This window comes from Myotis nattereri (assembly GCF_964212035.1).
Source record: "Myotis nattereri genome assembly, chromosome: 10".
Lineage (NCBI taxonomy): Eukaryota > Metazoa > Chordata > Mammalia > Chiroptera > Vespertilionidae > Myotis > Myotis nattereri.
Window position 1 is genome coordinate 76,529,233 of NC_138085.1, and position 19,856 is coordinate 76,549,088.

At 61.6% G+C, this 19,856-nt stretch overlaps 1 protein-coding gene across 1 annotated transcript; it reads left to right on the plus strand.

Moving 5' to 3' along the window:
• Positions 1-2,136: 2,136 nt before the first annotated feature.
• On the plus strand, positions 2,137-18,416 carry HS1BP3 (HCLS1 binding protein 3; the record flags this gene model as incomplete). Its single annotated transcript, XM_081100800.1, has 7 exons — positions 2,137-2,168; positions 3,566-3,731; positions 5,044-5,251; positions 5,517-5,721; positions 12,922-13,082; positions 14,287-14,422; positions 15,978-18,416. 7 exons carry the CDS (start codon positions 2,137-2,139, stop codon positions 16,225-16,227), a joined length of 1,158 nt encoding a protein of 385 aa, XP_080956926.1. The 3' UTR covers positions 16,228-18,416.
• Positions 18,417-19,856: the final 1,440 nt, after the last annotated feature.

Consider the following 19,856-nt stretch of genomic DNA (forward strand, 5'->3'; position numbering starts at 1 on the left):
AGAGGCATGCCAGGCACAGCGAGTGAGCCCACGGAGGGAAGGAGGCAGAAGGGGCAGGACAGGGACCTGGAGGCAGCAGGTCCACCGACACACTGCGAGCACAGGGCAGGAGGGTCCTCTCACTGAGACGCCCAGAGCCTCCACGGGCCTGGAGAGAGGCCCAGATCAGCGGGTATTATTGAATGTATGAATGAATGAATGAGTGAGCCATGAGAGAGCCCTGGCTGGTTTTGCTCAGTGGATAGAGCGTCAGCCTGTGGACTAAAGGGTCCCAGGTTTGATTCCAGTCAAGGGCACATGCCCGGGTTGTGGGCTCCATCCCCAGTGGGGGCATGCAAGAGGCAGCCGACCAAGAAAGCCGAGAGAGAGAGAGAGAGAGAGAGAGAGAGAGAGAGAGAGAGAAGAGTAGCTTTGTGGTGGAGTCCAACTAGGAGAAGAAACAGAGCAGAGTCTTGTCTGCTTAGTTGCTAAACATCAGAACAACACAAACACACTGGCTAAATGTCTCTTTGTGCCAGGCCCTGGGCTGAGTATTTTACAGGTGGTTGCAAAGAAGTGGGAAGTTTGTGGATCTGAGTTCCAGGGCGGTGGGGTGGGAAAGGGAGGCTGGTTCTTTGGGGAAATACAGTCAAGCAGAAGCCCTACCTACTCTTCCCAGAGTGTGGGGAGCCGCTCTGGGAGGGGGTGTCCTTAGGAAGGGAGGACCTGAGCAGGAGGGTACCCGGAGAGGGGACTGCACACAGAGAGGGCGAGAGTGTGAGCAGCTCTGTGAGAGGGAAGCTTTGGGTGACAGACTCCTTGGCAAAGTGTAGACTCCTCTGAGCACCTTCTCCACTAGACCTTGACCTCCCGCCTTCTCTCCACCCCTCCCCACCCCCCGCCCCACACACACTTTGTCCTGCCTGGGCCACTCTGCAAATATGATGCTGAGTCAACTTTAGAAAGAATCCCCCAGCCTGGATATCTGATCAGCTTGGATCTCTGACCAGGTTCCTCGACATCTGAGTCCTTGGCCTGTCTTCAGCAGATGCCTGCCAGGCTCCTTTAGCAAGACTCCCCCTCCCCTGGTGTCCCCTCCAGGAATTTTCCTCCCCTGGTCCTCTCCCTGCTCCGTGGCTGTAAATCCCCACGTGTCCCTGCCGGGCTCAGAGTTGAGCCTCAGCTCTCTCCTATTGCAATAGTCTTGAATAAAGTCTGCCTCGCCTTTTTAACACGTGGCAAAATAACTTTTTTTTTTTAGCAGAAGAAAGACAGTTGTTGTTTTTTCAGTTTTTGTTGAGAACTCCCTGTTAGCCTCCTCCAGGAGAGCCACTGGAAGGCCTCTGGAGTCAGGCTGTTGTTTCTTTAGCTGCCGCCCCCCCCCCCCCAACACACACACACACACACACACACACACACACACACACACACACAGGGGTCTAGTTTATCTTGTTTGCTGGGTTATATGTTCCCCCATTTGACCCTCCTAGCATCTCTCTGAGCATCTCTAGGGACATGAGCACTGGTGGCATTGTTCCCCCAACACTCTCCCCAAGGCAGGGAGACCAGATAATTTCTCTTTGAACCAGGACATTCTGGGAACTCCTATGAGTGACACCAGCAAACCAAGGGTCCTTATGACCTTGATTAAATTTAAGTTTAAATCCCAGCTCTGGAAATCATAGCGCTCTCTCTCTCTCTCTCTCTCTCTCTCTCTCTCTCTCTCTATATATATATATATATATATATATATATATATATATATATATATATATATATATATATATCCCCTTCAGGGACCTAGGCTTTCCCCTGGATAATCAACAACCCCGAGATAGCAGAGGACAGACAGTAGCCTGGATCTGACTAAGGACTGCAAGGTCCCAGCCTCTGACGAGCTGAAGATAACTTTTTTATTTTTTTAAATTGATTTTAGAGGGAGAGAGAAACACTGATTTGTTGCTCCACTTGTTTGTATATTCATTGGGGGTGCAGGGCCGGATTATCAGAAAGGTCCGTAATTGAACGTCGCCTCTGGTCCAGCGCGATGGCCACCAGGGGGCGGGCGAGAGCAGGAGTCGGCCGTGCGCGCGGGGCGGGGCGCGGCGACGCCGGCGCCGGCAGGTCCCGTGACCGCGCCCCGCCCCAGCCGCCGGCATGCAGCGCCCCCCGGTGCTCGTCACTTCCAGGTGAGCCAGGCTCGGGCGCCCCGGGGCCGCGTCCTGCACGTCGTGGAGGCCGGGGACGCGCGAGCCGCGGCCCCGTGCGCCCGGGCGGAGCAGCCGGCGGGGACGGCGGCCCCCGGGGGTGACCCGCCGCCGTCCGTCCGGCCTCGCCAGCGCTCTGGCCACTTCTCTGGGCTCGGCCCCTGCACCGCCCTGCAGAGAGTGGGCGGCACCCGGTGTCCCCGTTTTACAGATGGGGAAACTGAAGGCCCTGAGGGTAGCGCGCTCACCCAAGACGCCCCCCCCCCCCCCGCCGTTCATTTCAGTTTGGCGCAAAAATCTCGTCCTGCATCCCGTGGGTGCTCAGCTGCTCAGCACTGGGGACAGGGGGACCCAGGGAGATGCACGCAGAACCGCAGGGGCAGGTGCTGGGAGGGGGAGGAAGTCCAGGTTGCCGTGGGAACGCAGGGCAGGGGTGTACCCAGCTTCTGGGAGGGGGTGAAGTTGGCCAGCCCTGCAGGAAGCGGGGACGTTACCCAGGGAAGGGGTGGGAAGAAGGGCAGCTGCTCAGGGAGGTAGCTCCGGAGAAGCGCGAGTTACAGCAGCGGCCTTGGAGGGGCCCCAGAGGGGAGGATGCAGCCTGGGCCACCCCCCACCCCCCTCCCCCCGCCAGTACCCCCACCCCCTGGTCCAGGCCTGGAGGACCCCGGGCAGGATGGACCCGGAAAGGCGGGTCAGGACAGGCTTTTACTCTGCTGCTGCTCCTTCCTGCCTTTCAACATCTGTAAAGTGACTCACTTCACGTATTTTCACGTACTCCACCCTTGTTCCCCCTACATGAAATCGTGGGCAAAGACGCCAATTTTATTGCACAAATGAATGTTATTTTCCCAGCTGTAACTGAACTTTCCTGAGACTCCAGGTCTGGAAAACAGGATCCACACAGCGCCCCCTGCGAGGACCCGGGGGCTGGAGGTGAGGGTCAGGTCCTCGGTGCCCTGGCTTCTTGGTGGCAGGCACCAGCAAACCCGAGGGGCCACCTGCAGGGGATGTGCCAAGTAAGGCCCTGCCTCCCCCGACCATCACCAGGAGCACTCACACCTTCATCCAGCAGAGCTTCGCCGAGGCCTGCTCTGTGCCTGTGCAGGACGCTCAGCTGTCCCTGATTTTCCAGGAGCCCACTTTCTCTGCTCTCACCTGTTTTCCTGCTGGGAACAGCCTTTGTCCCTGAACGACCCGAAGACGGGGGCTCCGGCCTGGGAAGCCAGGTTTTCTGAGGGCCTGGCGCTGTGACCACGGAGCCAGGCCAGGGTAGCAGCCTGGCACCCAGGCCCGCTGCGTCACGCCGGGCCCTGCCTGTCTCGTTCAGGAAGGCTGCGCACTTGAGGCTGAGCTTCCTCTGCCTTCTTCCCCTCTGGCAGGCGAGTGCAGAATGTCTACACGGGCCTGGACCTGGCCGTGCCGCAGCACCAGGAGGTGCGGGGCAAGATGATGTCCGGCCACGTGGAGTACCAGATCCTGGTGGTCACCCGGCTGGCTGCCTTCAAGTCGGCCAAGCACAGGCCCGAGGATGTGGTCCAGTTCTTGGTAAGCTGGGGGCTCTGCCAGGGTGTTCCCAAGGGGGCCCGGGTCCAGGTGGGCAGGCACACCCGCCACCAGGGCATGGGTAGCATCGGGGAGCGGGCACTTCTGTAGCCAGAGCGTGCCGGCACTGCATGAGCTGGTAAAGAGACAGATGCAGGCGGTGACAGGAGCACACGGCGGCTGGGGGAGTATAGAAGAGGGGCTCCTAGCCTACCCTGGGGAGAGGGTCCGGGAAAGGACTGTGGGCTCCCACACATGGTTACGGGATCTCTGCACCAGGGGCCTGCAGCCCACCAGCTATGCCAGCATTTCAGCGGGTGCTGCAGGCACAGCCCTGGCCTGGGAGTGGAAGTGAGAATTTTTGCGTCTTCTTACTCGATGCTCCCACAGAAAAGGTGGGGACAGGACGGGAGGTGGAGGGGAGGCCGCTGGTGGGGTGGGGTCGGGCGCAGACCGGTGACTCTCCTTTGAGCACCGAGTCGGGTCCTACAGACCACGATGGTGGCAGCTCCCCCTCGTGAGACCAGAGCCTCTTGGGGCGGAGACATGCTGGGAGGAAGCAGGCAGCCAGAGCGAGATCTAGCTGCGGGATGGATTCTGGGGAGAGGCTGAGAGGAGGCCGCCATCAGACCCCGGCTCTGCGGGAAGCTGCGCGCTGCCCCAGGGTGACTCCGACGGGCAGGATGCCTTCCAATGGCCAGCAGGAGCCCTGGATGCTTCCTCAAGGTACCGGGGTACAGACGGGTCCTGGCTGATGGCAGAGAAGCTGACTTTGCAGCATCTGGCTCTTGGCCGCTGGAAGGCTGCACCGAACTCCCAGGAGAGTGATCAGAGACCTGTGATGAGAAAAGGGACTCGTGTTGTCGCATGAAGATGACCTGACGGCCAGCCAGACCTGAGGTCATCTCACGCAGGCATTGACGGCCGAGAAGGGAAGCGGTGGCCATGGGCACCTGCAGGCTGGGCTCCCCCTATCCACCGTCTCTGCCTGGGCCTGTGACAGTCAGGGCCCGGGTCCGCCATGACTGCCCTTTCCTGGGGCCCTAAGACCTTCATGGCTGAGCCTGGAGTGATCAGGAGGGATAAGGACTGGAGCCTGAGACAGGCAGCTGGGCAGGGCGTCAGGAAGGGGGCACAGCCAAGGCGAACTTCCTGGGACGGCTGCCCCTGGGTGGACTCTGAACAGCCCGCCCCCTCTTAGGGCCTTCCCTGGGTGGACTCTGAACAGCCCGCCCCTCTTAGGGCCTCGGGTTGGGTCAGGGGAGGAGCTCTCTCCTGTCTGCACTCAGGGACCCACGTGCTTCTCTCACTCCAGGTCTCCAAGAAGTACAGCGAGATTGAGGAGTTCTACCAGAAGCTGAGCGGCCGTTACCCAGCGGCCAGCCTGCCCCCGCTCCCCAGGAAGGTCCTGTTCGTCGGGGAGTCCGACATCCGGGAAAGGAGAGCCGTGTTCCACGAGATCCTGCGCTGTGTCTCCCAGAACGCGGAGCTGGCCGCCAGCCCAGAGCTGCTGGAATTCTTAGGTACCGAGGTTCTGTCCCAGGTCCCTGCGGGCTCCCCTGGCCCAGAGCAAGGCCTGGACGGGCCTGGGCCGCAGTGGTCCAGGAGCCCCTGCCTGCGCCGGGTTTCCCAGGCTCCCCTGTACCCGCTCCACTCCAGGCTTCGCCAGGGCCGCCAACCCTCAGAGGCTTGGCTGCCCCCGTCCACCCTCGGGTCCTGCCACTAGGGTGTGGGGAGGCACTGGTCCCCTGCAGTCTGGGTCAGACGCCTCTTTCTGCTCCCCCACAGGCACCAGCTCCCCGGGGGCGGCAGACCCCAGCAGCAGAGGTGTCTCTGTCCTGGACACAGGTGGCCAGGCCGGGGACGATGGGGAGGCTTTCGACTTCTTCCAGCAGCAGGAAGGCGGGGAGCGGCCGCCCACCCCCCGCCAGGAAGAGGACGCAGGGAAGTCCTCGGAAGAGGAGGAGGCACTGGACCCTCTGGGCATCATGCGGTAGGTCTCCCCGATCTGGGGAGCGCCCTCTTCTGGCTGGTTCCAGGCTCTCTGGGGATGGCTCCTCCTCCCCTGCATCTCCCTGGGCCACCACCCTGTATGGCCTGGTGGGCTGGGGGAACGGGCTGGCTGCTCACCCTCACATCACCAGTGTCTTTGGGCTGGGCTCAGGTGTCACCTGCCCCTCCCTGGTCACAGGTGGCCCCCACCGCTGCTCCTTGGCTCTGCACGGAGGCCTGGCAGAGCTGCCCCCAACACCCCAGCAGCTCTGAAGCCCAGGGAACCGGACACCACCCTCCAGCCCAGAGGCCTGGCTTCTCTGTCCAGCTCATCCCTGGCAGCCGGTGACTTGGGCAGGTGACTGGAGCGCCCTGGGCTGTCATGGCTGCAGCAGGGCTGTTTCCCTTAGCCCCGCCTCCCCACAGGGTGGGTGTAAGGCTCCCGTGAATCACATGTGCAGAGGGAATTGGTGATCCATAAGGTGCCAACGGTGTGTGATTCAAGCGGGTACAGTGAGCCAGGGGCCCTGGCCAGTGGAGTGTGTCCCCTTTATACGTATGTGCACACACATGTACACACAAGCAAGCATGTGCAGGTGTGCGCGCGCGCGCACACACACACACACACACACACACACACACACACACACACTGGCTGAGAGCAGCAGTGAGAGCGACTGGAGAAATTTGCCATAACATTCCTATCAGCCTTACATGACCCGCACGCCCTCTGGGGCGTTATTTCAGTAAAACGGGACCAGGGCTTTGCTTGAACTCGCACTCTCCGCTGCTCTGAGTTGCCACACACAGTGCCAAGCTGAGATAGACTCGGTAGTTTGTGCCAGCCTTTGGCAGAAGGACATGTAGGAAAATGCTCTTTGGGGTTGGCATGGCCATCTGGCTTTCCTCTTGGCATCAGTAGCAGGTTGTCGGGCCATGCGTCCTCCGTCCTGGGACCACGTGTCCCGCAACCCCATCCCTAGCTCCGCACTCCGGGGCCTCGCTTCTGAATCCTAGGAGAGCTTAGCACCAAAAGGGGTCCCCGAGGCTGCAGACCGCCTGCTGGCCTTTTGTCTAATGTGACAACAGTCAGTGCTGACACCTCAGGAATGACAACAGCTAACGTTTTTTGAGAGATGATGAAATGCTGGGAACTGATCAGAATTGACGGGAATAAGTGTTTCCTATCCTATTTCTTCTCTTATTTTTCTAAGTTGCACCAATGGCTGTCAGGCCCTCGGTGGGTCTGGTTTGGGGGATGGAGGCCGCTACCAGCGTGGCCGCAGTTTGTGTCTGGGGAAGTGGAAGCTGGGCGTCCAGGTTCAGCCACAGCAGCCGAGTAGGGACTCCGTGCCACCTCCCTGCACTGCCCCTCGATTCCACTCTCTCCGCGGTCCCAGAGCTGGGCCGGGCCCTAGCATCGTCCCCTTTGCACAGAGGGGGACATTGAGGACAGAGTTGAGTGGGGACTTGCCCAGGGTCTTGTGTGTGGCAGTAGCACCTTGAAGTCGATGTCCCCTGGCCTCTCCCGGGACACCGAGGTGGCCTGCTGGCTTGCTTGCACAGTGCAGCCACCCTGTCCTTCGGTGGGGCGCATTGCGTTCTTTGCAGGTGACGTACGCTTTGCATGAGTATTTCTCCACCCTGTGCCCTCGGTTCCTCTGCAGCTGCAGCCCCGCCTTCCCAGCTGTGCTGCGCCCCACCCCCACGCCCCCACACCCCCACGCCCCCACACCCCCAAGCGCGCGTCAGGACCGCTCCCGCCCGGTGTTCGCCGCCGCGGCCACAGGAGGGCGCTGTTGCTCCGCTGCTGGAAGGCTGGGAGCCGCCTGCACAAAGCCGGGAGCAGGGACCGGCCTGGCTTTTCTTTGTCTTTCAGACCTGGTTTGGATCAGGGAAAAGATGAGTTCGCAGCCATTAGAAAGCGCTTCAAGATAGAAAGGGCCCTCACCCGCCCCATCCCGACACTGCGCCCCCGGCTGTGGGGTTTTTGTGCGTCCCTGGCCCCGCGCGACCCACGCGATCCACGCAGCTGCAGGCGTTAGCACGCGTGCCTTTCTGTGCGGTTTTTTCACTTGGTGGCCTCTCAGGATCGCTTTCCATGTCGTACGTGGTTTTTGTATTTAACTTCCTATTTCGGGGGCTTCACGGTTCTGAGAAGGATGGAGTTCTGCCGGAACAGCCCTGCCTTGTGCTGGAACGATGCCGCCAGAAACAGGTGCCATTAGGACTTGGAGACCATGCGATGAGCCTATCGAAATGGAACACAGTTGGAAGCCCTTTCGCCGGGAAGGTGTCTGCTTTGGGGTCTTCCTGTTTCATTGCCAAATGGGATCTGTCCCAGCGCCATCCCGTACTTCGCTTTGCCTTTTCAGCTCATAGGCTCGGTTTTGCAGGTGGACCAGCGGCTCCTGCATTCTCTCTGCGCTGGTCCATAGGTCAGCGCGCCAGCGGGCTGCCAGGCCCCTGCTCGGCGCCATGTTTTCCGTAGGTTTTGCTGTCACAGGCGAGAGGGATTTTGTTCACGGACAGAGTAGTTTTGCTCTTGAGCTTCTCCCCAGACCCCTGCCCCCCCACTGCCAGGGCCTTGGCCGTGCCCCTCCCAGTAGCAAGGGCTCTGCATGGACTTCACACTCTGTCCGGGAAGCCTCCGCCTTTTCGAACCCTGCCTGCAGGGCCCCCTCCGCCTCCCCCAACTCGGGGACCCCTCCAGGCCCCCGTCCCTGAGACTCTCGCCTGCCCTAGGGACAGGCTGGTTCCCACAGCACGCCTTCCTAGAGGCCTGTCCTCCCTGCACTCATGGCATGCGTCTTGGGAATGCAGAGCTGGGCGGTGCTTCCTGCAGACAGCTGGGTGGATGGTGATGGGGAAGGGTCGGGGGACGGGGTGGGGGGGGGGGGGAGACAGTGGGACCCAGGCCCTCGCCCGTGGGTGCAGCCGGCATCCATGTGCACACGACGGAGTGAGGAAGCAACTGGGCTGGGGAGGGAGTGGCTCACCTCACACCTGCAGCCCTGACCCTTCGCCCGAGTCAGAAACCTGGCATCGTCCTGGGCACGCCTCTCCCGCCCGCTGACCACTGAGCAGCCCAGACTTAACCACTTTGCCTTTTGATGTTCTCCCTGGTCTTTCCTCCCCGCCCGCCCCCCCCCCCCCCCCCACACACACACACACAGTGGTTGCTCCCCCTCCTCCCAGGCCCTGAGCATTTCTCCAGGGACCATGAGCAAAGCTTCCGCGGGGACAGGTTCCGGCCATGCCAAGTCACACCCCCCAGACCCTCTCGGAATGAGGGTCTCGGCTCCTGTGCCTCCCTACCCCCTTCGCCCCCCGGGCTGCTGCCGCGTCTCCATCACCTCTTCTGGAATCGCTGCCCTGTGTGTAATCGTCGGCGTGCTGTGCGTGTCTGGCTGCTCAGCTGGGAGGCCGGGGGCAGGTTCTCACCCATCTCTGCCGTCATCGCCCGGCACAGGTTCTCGCCTGGGAAGGTGCCTCGGGAGTCCTGGGTCTGCGTGCAGGGTGACTGCTCCCAGGACGGCCGAGGGCCGTGGCGAGACCAGCTCGAGGGACTGGCAAGCCTTGGAGGAGGCACAGGGAGCCAGGGGCTTGCTAGCCGCGTGCCCGTGTCTCCGAGCGATGCTGGGAGCCCTCTCTCTTTACTCCCTCCCCCCCTCCCTGGGGGAGCAGGAAGAAATCAGCCTGGACGAAGGCTGTACTGTCACCTCTCTGTTTATCTGTCTGTCCTTCCTTTCCCCCTTCCTTCTTCTGCCATCCATTCACCTGTCTGTCCATCCATCCGTCCATCCTCTTTTTTTCCTTTAATATTTATCAAGTGTCTGCTCTGGACCAGGCACGCTACTGAGCCCCAGAGACTGAAGGTTGGGGACCCACCGCGACAGGGCCCCGGGCTTTCGGCCAGCCACGGCCCCTACTTCCTGCTCAGTCAGAGCAGAGCGTGGCCCAGGCGGCAGGGGCGGAGCACGGGGTGCCCGACTGTGCAGCCCATGGGCCGGGATTCACTTTACGGAACCCGGTCGCGGAAGATGGAAACCTCTGCAGGGAGGAGCGCCTGGAGTTCGGTTTGCGAGCAGAACTCCGCAGAGGGGAGTCAGGCCTCGTTTTTGCTCTCACTCCCGAAGGCGGTGGGAGAAGGGAGATGGCGGGACCTCCGTGTGGCTTCACGGGAGATAATCACGTTCGCTCTCGCTCCTTTGTCCTCCAGCGGCTCCTCCCTCCATGCTGCCTCTCAGGTCTGGCCCGGGCAGCCTTGGCCGCTGCTGCAGGGCCTTTGCTGGGTGGCACGCGAGCTTGTTTCTCCAGGAGCTAGATTCCGGGCGGTGGGCCCGGGCCCGGCTCTCCCTGGGCCCTCCCTGCTGCGGTCCCCGCTGTCCCGGGAGCAGGGACAGCGGTGGGCAGAGCCCGCAGGCCCCAGGCTGGTCCGGTGGCTGCCACGCCTGCCTGATCATCGATTCCACGGGGACTCACACAACTTCCCGACTCGCCCCCGGGGCTCTGGCTCAGGAGGTCTCGGCCGGCCGGGGCCCTCTCAGCTGGCCTGCCCTGAGAGCACGGCCTGTCCTTGGCTCCCACTGCCGTGGGTCATGGACTAACTGCCTGATCCGTGAGGCAAAAGGGGGAAGCACCGCAGTCAGCAGCCACCCTGACTCTCCCAGGTGTGAGCGGGCGGCGCTGAAGGTTCGGGAAAGCCCTGGCTGTGAGGAGGGGCCTGGGCGGCTCTCGGCTCTCCCGGTAGCCAGGCAGGGCCTGGGGCTGGAGCCAAGCCAGAGACGTGGTCCTGCTGGCCTGTGACCTGAGCCCATCTGGCTTGTGCCCAGAACAGAGAGAGAACAGGGAACTGGGTGCCTGGGCTTCCTGGCACGGCCCCCACCCTGTCTCTGCTCCCTCTCTACCTTCAAAATGGGCCGCTGTCTCCCCAGGCAGCAGGATCGAGCCTGTGTCCCACCCTGTCCTGTGTCTCATTCTTGCTCCTGGGGCACTCTGAGGGGCAGGAGGAGAGGACTGACCGTGGCCACCCTCGGTTCTCGTCCGTGTCCCTGCCTGCTGTGTGGCCTTGAGCCGACCCCTCGCATCTCTGAACCACTGTTTCTTCATCTGCCCAGTGAGCCTGACAGAGACCCTCTGGCCAGGGCTTCGGCCCTGAGTGCGGAGGTGCACTCTGCCCTGTGACCTTCCAACAGGTGCTCCTGGCTTTCGTAGCTTCTCCCCATCCCAGCTGGGAGCCTGAAACCCTCCCAGGCCTCAGAATGCAGACCGTGGGAATGGTGGCCTCAGCACCCCGCCCCCTGCACCGCCCTCCGCCACTGTTAACTGCTGCTGGTTCGTCTTACCGTTGTTTGGGGCAGAGCCAGCCTGCACGCGCAGTTTCGCCAACAGGAGCTCAGACGGTGACCTCTGTCCAGGGGAGCTGCCCTCCAGGCAGGCAGTCGGACCAGAAATCCTGTTTCCAGTAAAAAGCTTATTCTCGTTTTCAGGAACCTTAAAGTGGCTCATTTAGGCATCAGGGGTAGGGATTAGATCATCTTGTTAAACTAAACACAAGTTTCTTTATTTGTGCACCGGCAGCGTAACCTACAGTGATGTGAGCAGGACTATGCGCTCAGTCAGTCCACGAGAATGTGCATGTGCGCTGCCCGGCCAGGAGAGAGCACCCCCACCGCCCAGAGCTCCCTGCTGCCCCCTCCTGGATTCCCGCAGCAGCTTCTGGCCCAGAGCAGGACCCCTTAGGGGTGACAGAGCCTAGTGGGGCTCTAAGTAGCAGAAGGGCTCCCTAAAGAAGGTGGGCATTGCTTAGTGGGATGGAAGTAAATGGTGCTCTCTTGTTGGCATTCTGAGAACAGCACCCTGGTAAGGGACTAGGAGAAATAGTGCCTGTTGTGGGCATTCTGAGACCCTCCCCCTACACCCCCTCTTCCCCCAAGTAAGGGATTAGGCACAATAATGCCCTCTTGTGTATATTCTGAGAACAGCACCCTAGTTAGGGATTATATTAAATAGCGCCCCCTTTGGGCATTATGAGAACAGCACCCTAGTAAGGAATTGATCTAAATAGCGCCTGAGTCCAGCCAGCACTTTTGGGCCTCCACCCTTCCTACAAGTCTCTATGCAGTCTCCAATTTCCGTTTTTGGTTATCAGGGTTCTCTCAAGCTAGTTTTGAGTGGAATATTCAGGATGATTTTTTTTGTATTGTAGTTGTAATTCCAGTTTGGTCCTGAGCCCATGTCTGTGTAACATCCACTTACTCTGTGGCCATTTTTAATCTCCCTTCTTTTGGACATTCTGATAAGAGATTATGCTCAGTAGCACCATCTTGTGGAAATTTGGGGAACGGCACCTTAGTGAGGAATTAGGCTCAATAGCGTCCTCTTGTGGTCATTCAGAAAACTGCCCCCTAGTTGGGGATTAGGCTCAAAAGCGCCCTTTTGTGGGCATTCTGAGAAAAGCACCCTAGTAAGGGATTAGATGCCATAGCTCCCTATTGTGGGCATTCTGAGAGCAGCACCCTGGTAAGGGATTAGGCACAGTAGTGCCCCTCTTGTGGGCATTTCAAGGTCAGCATCCTGGTTAGGGATGTGTTGCAATAGAGCTATCTTGTGGACATTCTGAGAACAGCACCCAATAATGAAGGAGTTGCAATAATGCCCTCTTGTGGACACTCTGAGTACAGCACCCTAGATTGAGGTTATGCCACTCAAGGGCTGGGAAGATGTGAATGGGAAATGGAACATTTATTAGGGCTTCTTTATTCTCTCTCCTGGGGCTGGGTTCTGAGGTTTGTGGCCTCAGGCTTTGTTTCCAAGCGGCATAGAGTGACTGAGTTTCACCCCAGGGAGCGCTGAGGTCAGCCACCCCCACAGCCTCTGGAAGGAGACGTGTGACTATGCAGTTGAGCCTGAGGCCTGAGTGGTCCTTTCCCACAGCGGGTCCTCTGGCCACCGGCCATGTAGCCCAGACACCCACCCTCTCCTCCTGTGCACCCGGACAGTGTTTCCCCGGGCACTGGGCGTGGCCCCTTCTGGTATCAGGGCCTTCCCACCTCCAAAGTCAGGTCCTCGGAAAGGTCCTTCAGGACACAAGTTCAAACCCACCCAATACCTGTGTGGATCTGACATGGCCACCTGGGCCGACCGGCGGGGCTGTCCTCAGATGCCCTAACCTTGACTCTTATCTGTGATTCTCTAGCTCCAAGAAGCCAAAAAAATGCCCCAAAGTAGCTGCGAAGCCCAGACCCTCGCCACGGCTCACCCTCTTTGACGAGGAGGTGGACCCCGATGCAGGGCTCTTCAGCCCAAGCAGGAAGCTCCCCGCCGGGGGCTCCGCGGAAGACGCACGCCCCAGGGACCGTAAGTAGAGCCCCAGTGTGTTCCTGTCACCCTTGGTGCCCCCTGGGTGACCAGACCTGCCTCTGTGAGCGGCTAGGGACCTGCCCCACGTGAACAGGTTTCGACTTGACACAGACTCGGCTCATTTTCTGCTGGAGAAATCTTGCTCGTGCCTCGTTTCTCACAACCTGGAACATTCTGGGCTTGTGTGTGTTTACTCTGCTCATCGCTTGGCAGGGGAGGGGACTCTGCTCTGTTGCTGGGAAGTGTGGTTTGGGATTGGTGGACACGGGCACGGTGGACAGTGGATGTGACTGCCCCGGGCCTTCCTTCTGCAGCTCCAGGATTGGAATTGTGACAAGAGGTTCTGTCACCCATGTCGACCCCACTGGAGGGCTCTGGGCAAAGACGGAAAAGGGAAGCTGGGCGTCCTCAGGACTTCTACACCTGCCCCTGGGCCTGACCTTTCCTCACCCCGCCCGGGTCCTCTCCCAGGGCCAGAAATCGATGTCACCCATTAATTCAGCCAACACTTGGTGACAACCCCCCGAAGGCCAGGCTCTGGGCTGGGCCCGAGAACATAATGCTGAGGACGACACACTGCAGCCTCTCAGGGCCTCCCATAGGAGACAGGTCATCTCCCGACAATTAGAGGAGAGCCTGAGTCTGTGACAGGTCTGAGTGGCGACATCAGGGAAGGCTCCCTGTAGGTGGAGGCTCTGCTTGAGCTGGATCCCGAAAGGTCAGCGCCATTTTCCTGGTCTGCTGAAGAAGGAGGGCTCTTCCAGGTGGAGCGGCCGTGGTCCCTGCCTGAGAGCAGCAGAGACAGGGGGTGCACCCCGGCTCCTAGAAGGCAGGGGCTGGGGGGAGAATGGTGTCAGCTCACCCCTGCATCCCCGCAGGCGGCAGCCCTTAGCCAGTGGTTGGTGCTCAGGAAGCACTTGGGAAACTGGGGTGCAGCCATGGGGGCTGAGCTAAGAGGTCCAGCTGGGGCAGGAGGCTCTTTCCTCCAGGAAGTCCACCTGGACTTGAACCGAGTGGTGCCATCAGCTGACTGGGGGTGGGAGTGTGCTGGTCCCGATGAGCACCTGGCCCTTGTACCCTGGTCCCACTCCTCTGGTTCTGTGCTCTGCCTTGTCCCTGGCTGGGCACCCCTCCCCCCCACCCCGGCCGCTGAGGATGGGCAGGACTCCCTCTGATCACTCTGCTGCTACGTTCTCTGCAGCCCTGAAGTTGTTTGACGATCCTGACCTCGGTGGGGCCGTCCCCCTGGGTGACCCCTTACTGCTGCCGGCAGCACCTGCGAGTGGAGGGCCCGCGCCTCGCCTGGGCTACGGAGAGGCCGCCGAGGAGCTGTTCAGGTACCCCCGTCCCCAGTGTGCTTCCCAGCTCTGCGAGGGGCCTGGGCCGAGCCACAGACCTGGCCCACCGTGGGAGCGTGTCGCCAGCCTTGGCCTCTGCGGGAGGGTCCTGGCCTGGGAAGGCAGGTGCCGGTGGGTGGCAGCTGGCCCCCGGGGCAGCGATGGGACCCGGTGAGGGCCGGCGGGTCCAGCAGCTCGGCGGGTTCCCGGGAGGTAACTTGACGCCTGAGTCATTCTCTTTCCCTTCCACACTCATACTTTAATGGTTTATGTAAAGAATAACAGTGTTTTAAGTGCAAGGGCAAGTACAACTGGCATAAAAGGGCTTGGGAGCACATAAAGCCGACCGTTGGCAGCTGCCACTCACCGAGACAGCGGCCGTGCCAGCAGGGCCCAGCAGTAGGGCTACGGGGGAGAGCGAGGCAAGTCTGCTGAGGAGGAGGATGGGCAGACGGTGTGCGCACGGAGAGCACTGCTCACGGCCTTGACCTCCGTCCCCCCCATTGCTCTGCTGGGGCCGTTACCGCCGCTTTATAGGAAATGGAGGGTTGGAGGTCCGAGTGCACTGGCTCCCAGGTCCCCCTGCCCGTGTCCCGTCCTCCCACACCTTCGAGGACCCTCCAGCGCCTGGACGAGGAGAGGCTGGGCAGCAGCTTCCCGGGGCTCAGAGGGCTCAGCCCCGGGCGTCTCTGCCTCGCATCATCCGGGCCCGGGATGCAGCCGGGCCTGGCGGTTCACGGGACGCTGAGCTGTGTCTCTGCAGGAACCACCGTGAGGCGGAGGCGCTGGCCCGGGAGGCTGGTTGGCACCTGCGTTAGCAGCCGCGGGCATTGCAGTCCCCGCCGCCCAAGCCATGCCACAGGGGGCTGCTGCTCGCGTTTGCATCTCCCCGCGCCCCGCATCTGCTCACGCTTCTGTGCCCTCGCCCCTGCGTTCTGGCAGGCGGAGGAGCCGGGGTTGTTGTTATGAGTTTAGGGGAGAAACTGAGGCTCGGGGAAGCGGAGGACGGGGTCAGCTCCGGTGGCAGCAGGGCCCAGTGGGGTATGTCCCACCCAGGGAGCCTCTGCCGCCTGGAACTCAGCTCGTCCCAGCGGGCAGCTCCTGGCGGAGTTGACTCACAGGCCTGGGGTCTACACCACAGCCTCGGGGGGGGGGGGGGGGAGGTGTCCAAAGGTGTTACCTTCAGTGTGGCGTTGGTGGTATAGTGGTGAGCATAGCTGCCTTCCAAAGGTGTTACCTTCCAAGGGGCTCCGTGGCCGGACGGCCAGGGTGGCACCCAGTGAGCATGAGAATGGCTTGAGGGGGAAACATTTCACCGTGTCCGTGGGACCCATCACCCAGGACGCAGAGCCCAGCTGGCAATGGGGCGCTCGGAAAGGGGTCCCGTGCGGCCACCTGGGTCCGCTCACTTCAGGGGCTGAGCTCTCCTCCGGACCAAGTTCAGCTGGAGGAGGCGGGGAGCAGGGGCCTCACTGTCGTGGGTGGGGTGCACCCGCCCCCAGTTGGCTCCTGCCCCAGGAGGCTGTGCTCAGGGCGTCTCCCTCTGGTTCCCTAGAGTTGAAGAGGACTTGGACCAGATTCTGAACCTGGGGGCGGAGACCAAACCCCAGCCCCCGCCTAAGCCCAAACCGCCCGTGGCAGCTAAGCCAGCGCCACCCAGAAAGCCTGCTGCTCCCCCCAGAGCGGGCCCGTCCGAGGCCGTGGCCGAGCCACCGCCACAGATCCAGGCCATGGACGAGATGGACATCCTGCAGTACATCCGGGACCAGGACGCGCCCGGCCAGGCCGCCCCCAGCCTCTTCTGACCCTCCCTGCCCTGTGCTGGCCCCAGCCGGCAGCCCCTCCCCTGTGCGGAGGTGGGGACGGTGCCTTGCAGGCCTGGACCTCTAGTGCCGAGGGGGGCAGGGTGGGGCCGGGGTCACAGGACCCCTGTCCTATCTGTGCCTTTTTCTCTGGCCGGTGGGGTCACGGGCCCCTGCGGGGTACAGAGCGGGGTCCCCAGAGGAATTGAGCCCAGTTGCCTCAGCCACAGCATGTGGAGGGGGAGCTGGTGGGGATCCTGGCTAACGGGAGCCTGGCCCCAGGATGGACTGGGACGGGGAGCCCAGGGCGGCTCATGCAGGGCAGGAGACTGTGTCCACTTGTGCCCACCGGCTCTGCCTCCTCAGCACAGGATGGAGGGCCTGCCACCCTGGGTGGGGCTGGGGGCAGCATGGCTCCTGGGCCGGTGGCTCTGGGAGGGTCCCCCAGGAGAGGGATGTTGAGTGGGTGCCTGGGGGAGCCTGGCTGGCTGGGGCGTCGCTGAGTCGTCTCTGGTTCCCAGGTACTGAGCAGGGTGCTTCCTGTGTCCAGTTTAGAGATATCAGGCCAGCCCTCCTGGGGTGCGGGTGGCCCAGCAAGCCCAGGTCTTCCTCTCTTCCTTTCCCAGGGGAGACCTGGCCAGACAGACCCTGGCCCCCAGGGCCTCTGGCCATAGAGCCGGGGCCAGCCCGCAGCTCTGAGCTGCGATCCCAGCGCCTGCAGGGCTCGGCCGGGCCTGGGCCTGGGCCTGGCGTGCGCCTCCTATGCCAAGTGGGCTTCGGCAGGACGCGCTCCGGCTGCTGCTGCCAGGCCTCCCTGTCCAGCGGCAGGTGCTGCCCGGCCTCCCTGTCCAGCAGCAGGTGCTGCCCCGCCTCCCTGTCCAGCGGCAGGTGCTGCCAGGCCTCCCTGTCCAGCGGCAGGTGCTGCCAGGCCTCCCTGTCCAGCGGCAGGTGCTGCCAGGCCTCCCTGTCCAGCGGCAGGTGCTGCCAGGCCTCCCTGTCCAGCGGCAGGTGCTGCCCGGCCTCCCTGTCCAGCGGCAGGTGCTGCCCGGCCTCCCTGTCCAGCGGCGGCTGCTGCCAGGCCTCCCTGTCCAGCGGCAGGTGCTGCCCGGCCTCCCTGTCCAGCGGCAGGTGCTGCCCGGCCTCCCTGTCCAGCGGCGGCTGCTGCCAGGCCTCCCCGTCCAGCGGCAGGTGCTGCCAGGCCTCCCGGCCCTCCCGGGGGGAGGAGCCTTGTGCAGGGCAGGGCCAGTGCCTTAGACTCCTCCCGGACCCCTCGCCCCGCACGGCTGCTCAGGAACCCTCCATGAATGAATGTTTAATGAGCAAAGAATACCTTTTCGTGATCGAGTCTTCACGTTCGGACCCAGTTTTCATGAAACAGGTGTTTTGTGAAATGCAACCACTCTTGTCCCTTGGCTCGTCCTGCCTGGCGGAGGCTTCGGAAGAGGGGGTGAGACCAGGACCCCAGACCTTTCCTTCCTGGGGCCAGCAGACAACCCTGAGGGGGGCCCCCTGCCCGAGCCAGGGGCTGGCTGCCGTCAGAGCCCCCAGTCCCCTGTCCCTGCACCGGGACCCAGGGCGGTGGGAGCTCTCCGTCTGACCTGTCGTGTGTCGCACTCGCCCATCAGCTGTCCAATCCTGGACAGGCTGTCCCTACCCTCCACCTGCGCCAGAGGGAGAGGAAATCGGCAGGGCTGGGGGCTGGGAGCTGGATTCCCCCTCCTCTTTGCCTTACCCAGCTCCCAGGGCCCCGTCTCCTGGCCCTGAGTGGCTCTGGGGCAGCCTCAGGCCTGTGTGCCACGCCCGTTCACTTCCAGGCCTTCCCACCCTGCCCAGCCCTGCCCACTCCCTTGCTGAAGGCAGGGGGGATGGAGTGATGGGGGGGGGGGGGAACGGGGGGGGCAGTTCTGCCTGGGCTCCTACCTGCCCAGTTCTCAACTCTGAACCCCATACCAGCGCCCTGCCCCTCCCTGTCTGCCCCCACACACCTCCCACTGACCTGTGACATGGGAGCAGAGAGCCCCCATGCGGGGCTGGCCCTCTGGGGGTCACAGACAGAACCTGCCACTCAGGTGTGAGTTCCTCGGCTGCGACCCGGCCTCCTCGGCGCCCTGGTGCTCGCCAGGCATCTCTGTTGACCTGCTGGTGAGCCAGTGACGCCAGCTCTACAATAAAGCCTGTCGTGACTCCTTCCAGCACTTGTCGGGGTGTTCCTTTCTGCGCCGGGGACGATGGGGGGCAGTGCGGGGTGTCTCTGTGGCAGTGAGCTCAACAAGAGGAGCTGCCCGTGCAGGACCCGGGCCTCCCGTTGCGTGGAGTGAAGGCAGAGGGAGCATCTCGCTGTGTACACTGAGCCCCGGGGGCCCGGGCCCGGTGGGAGTCCACGGGGCAGTAACTGCTCAGCCAGGACCTGTTGGGCAAGAGGACTCTTCCTTCTCCAGACCTCACCTCCCAGCGCCTCAGAGCAGGGACTAGTCTGGGCGGCCCTTGGACACCAGACAGCCTGTCCACCTGTGCATCCTCCTGTCCTGGCCGCCACACTCCTGCCAGAGCCCGGATTCTGAGCTGCTGCTTTATGCCCAGGACCCCGAGGTGAGCCGCCCTCCTGGGAGCCAGGGAGGCCGTGCCAGGTCCACTGGGCTCTGGGTTTGCAGTTGAGCTCCAACTGTGGTTTTGGCTCCTGAGGACGAGGAGGGGATTCGGGGGCAGGAAAATCTACCCAGGTGGGCCCCAAGCCCTCATCGGGCTGCAGGGGCCTGGGCTACCATGGGCCTCAAGAAACAGCATCCTGGGAGGTGCGTCGTGGTCCCCTGGGACCCTGGAGGTTCCCACAAGCCCTCCCTGTGCGTTGGAAAGTGCACAGAATTTAGCTGGCTGGGCTCCAGGACGTGCTGTTTTCAAGGGCCAGAGCCAGACTGCTCCCAGGCCCCGCTGGAGGGCAGGGCAGGGTCCTGGTGGGGGCCCCCGTGCCCCAGGACAGTCTCATCCCGCCGCAGGCTTCGGACAGAGAGGGGGCAGGTTTAGCTTTGTCCCTTGGCCACATGCGAGTGGACACGCTCTACAGGAGCGCATGCTAGGAGATTTGCACAAGGTGCCTCATTTCCTCTTATCTACACCCTGGGCATTATATCCATATTCTCTTACCATTTTGCAAATCATCGTCGTAGTTGTGATTATAGTCTCATCTTCCTTTCTCAGGGGTTTTGTCTGGTTTTTTATTGGTTATATTTGTCAGAAATGTATTCATCTTTTCAGAGACCCCGTTTTTGGTTTTAGAGCTCTAGTTCACTCCCCCCCACACCCCCCATCCAATGAATTCATTTCTATTTTTATTTTCGTGTCCATTTCTCCTTTTTAAAGGTGTTTTGTTTTTTTCCTTTCGAATGACACCAATTATTTATCTATTTTTCTCTCTGTGGTTGATTTTAATCAAAGCATTAAAGGCTCCAGAATTTCCTCTCGCCGTTTTGGCCGCCTCCCGTCGATTTTCTCACGCACTGACCTCATTTTCCTTCATCTTTACGAGGTCTGCATTTGTCGCGTTGACTTCCTGTTTACAGCTGTTTTGCATCCTAGGAGTGTCGGTGTGTTTGTGCTTCTGTTACCCAGGTTTCGTCACTGTGATTCTTGTTGTC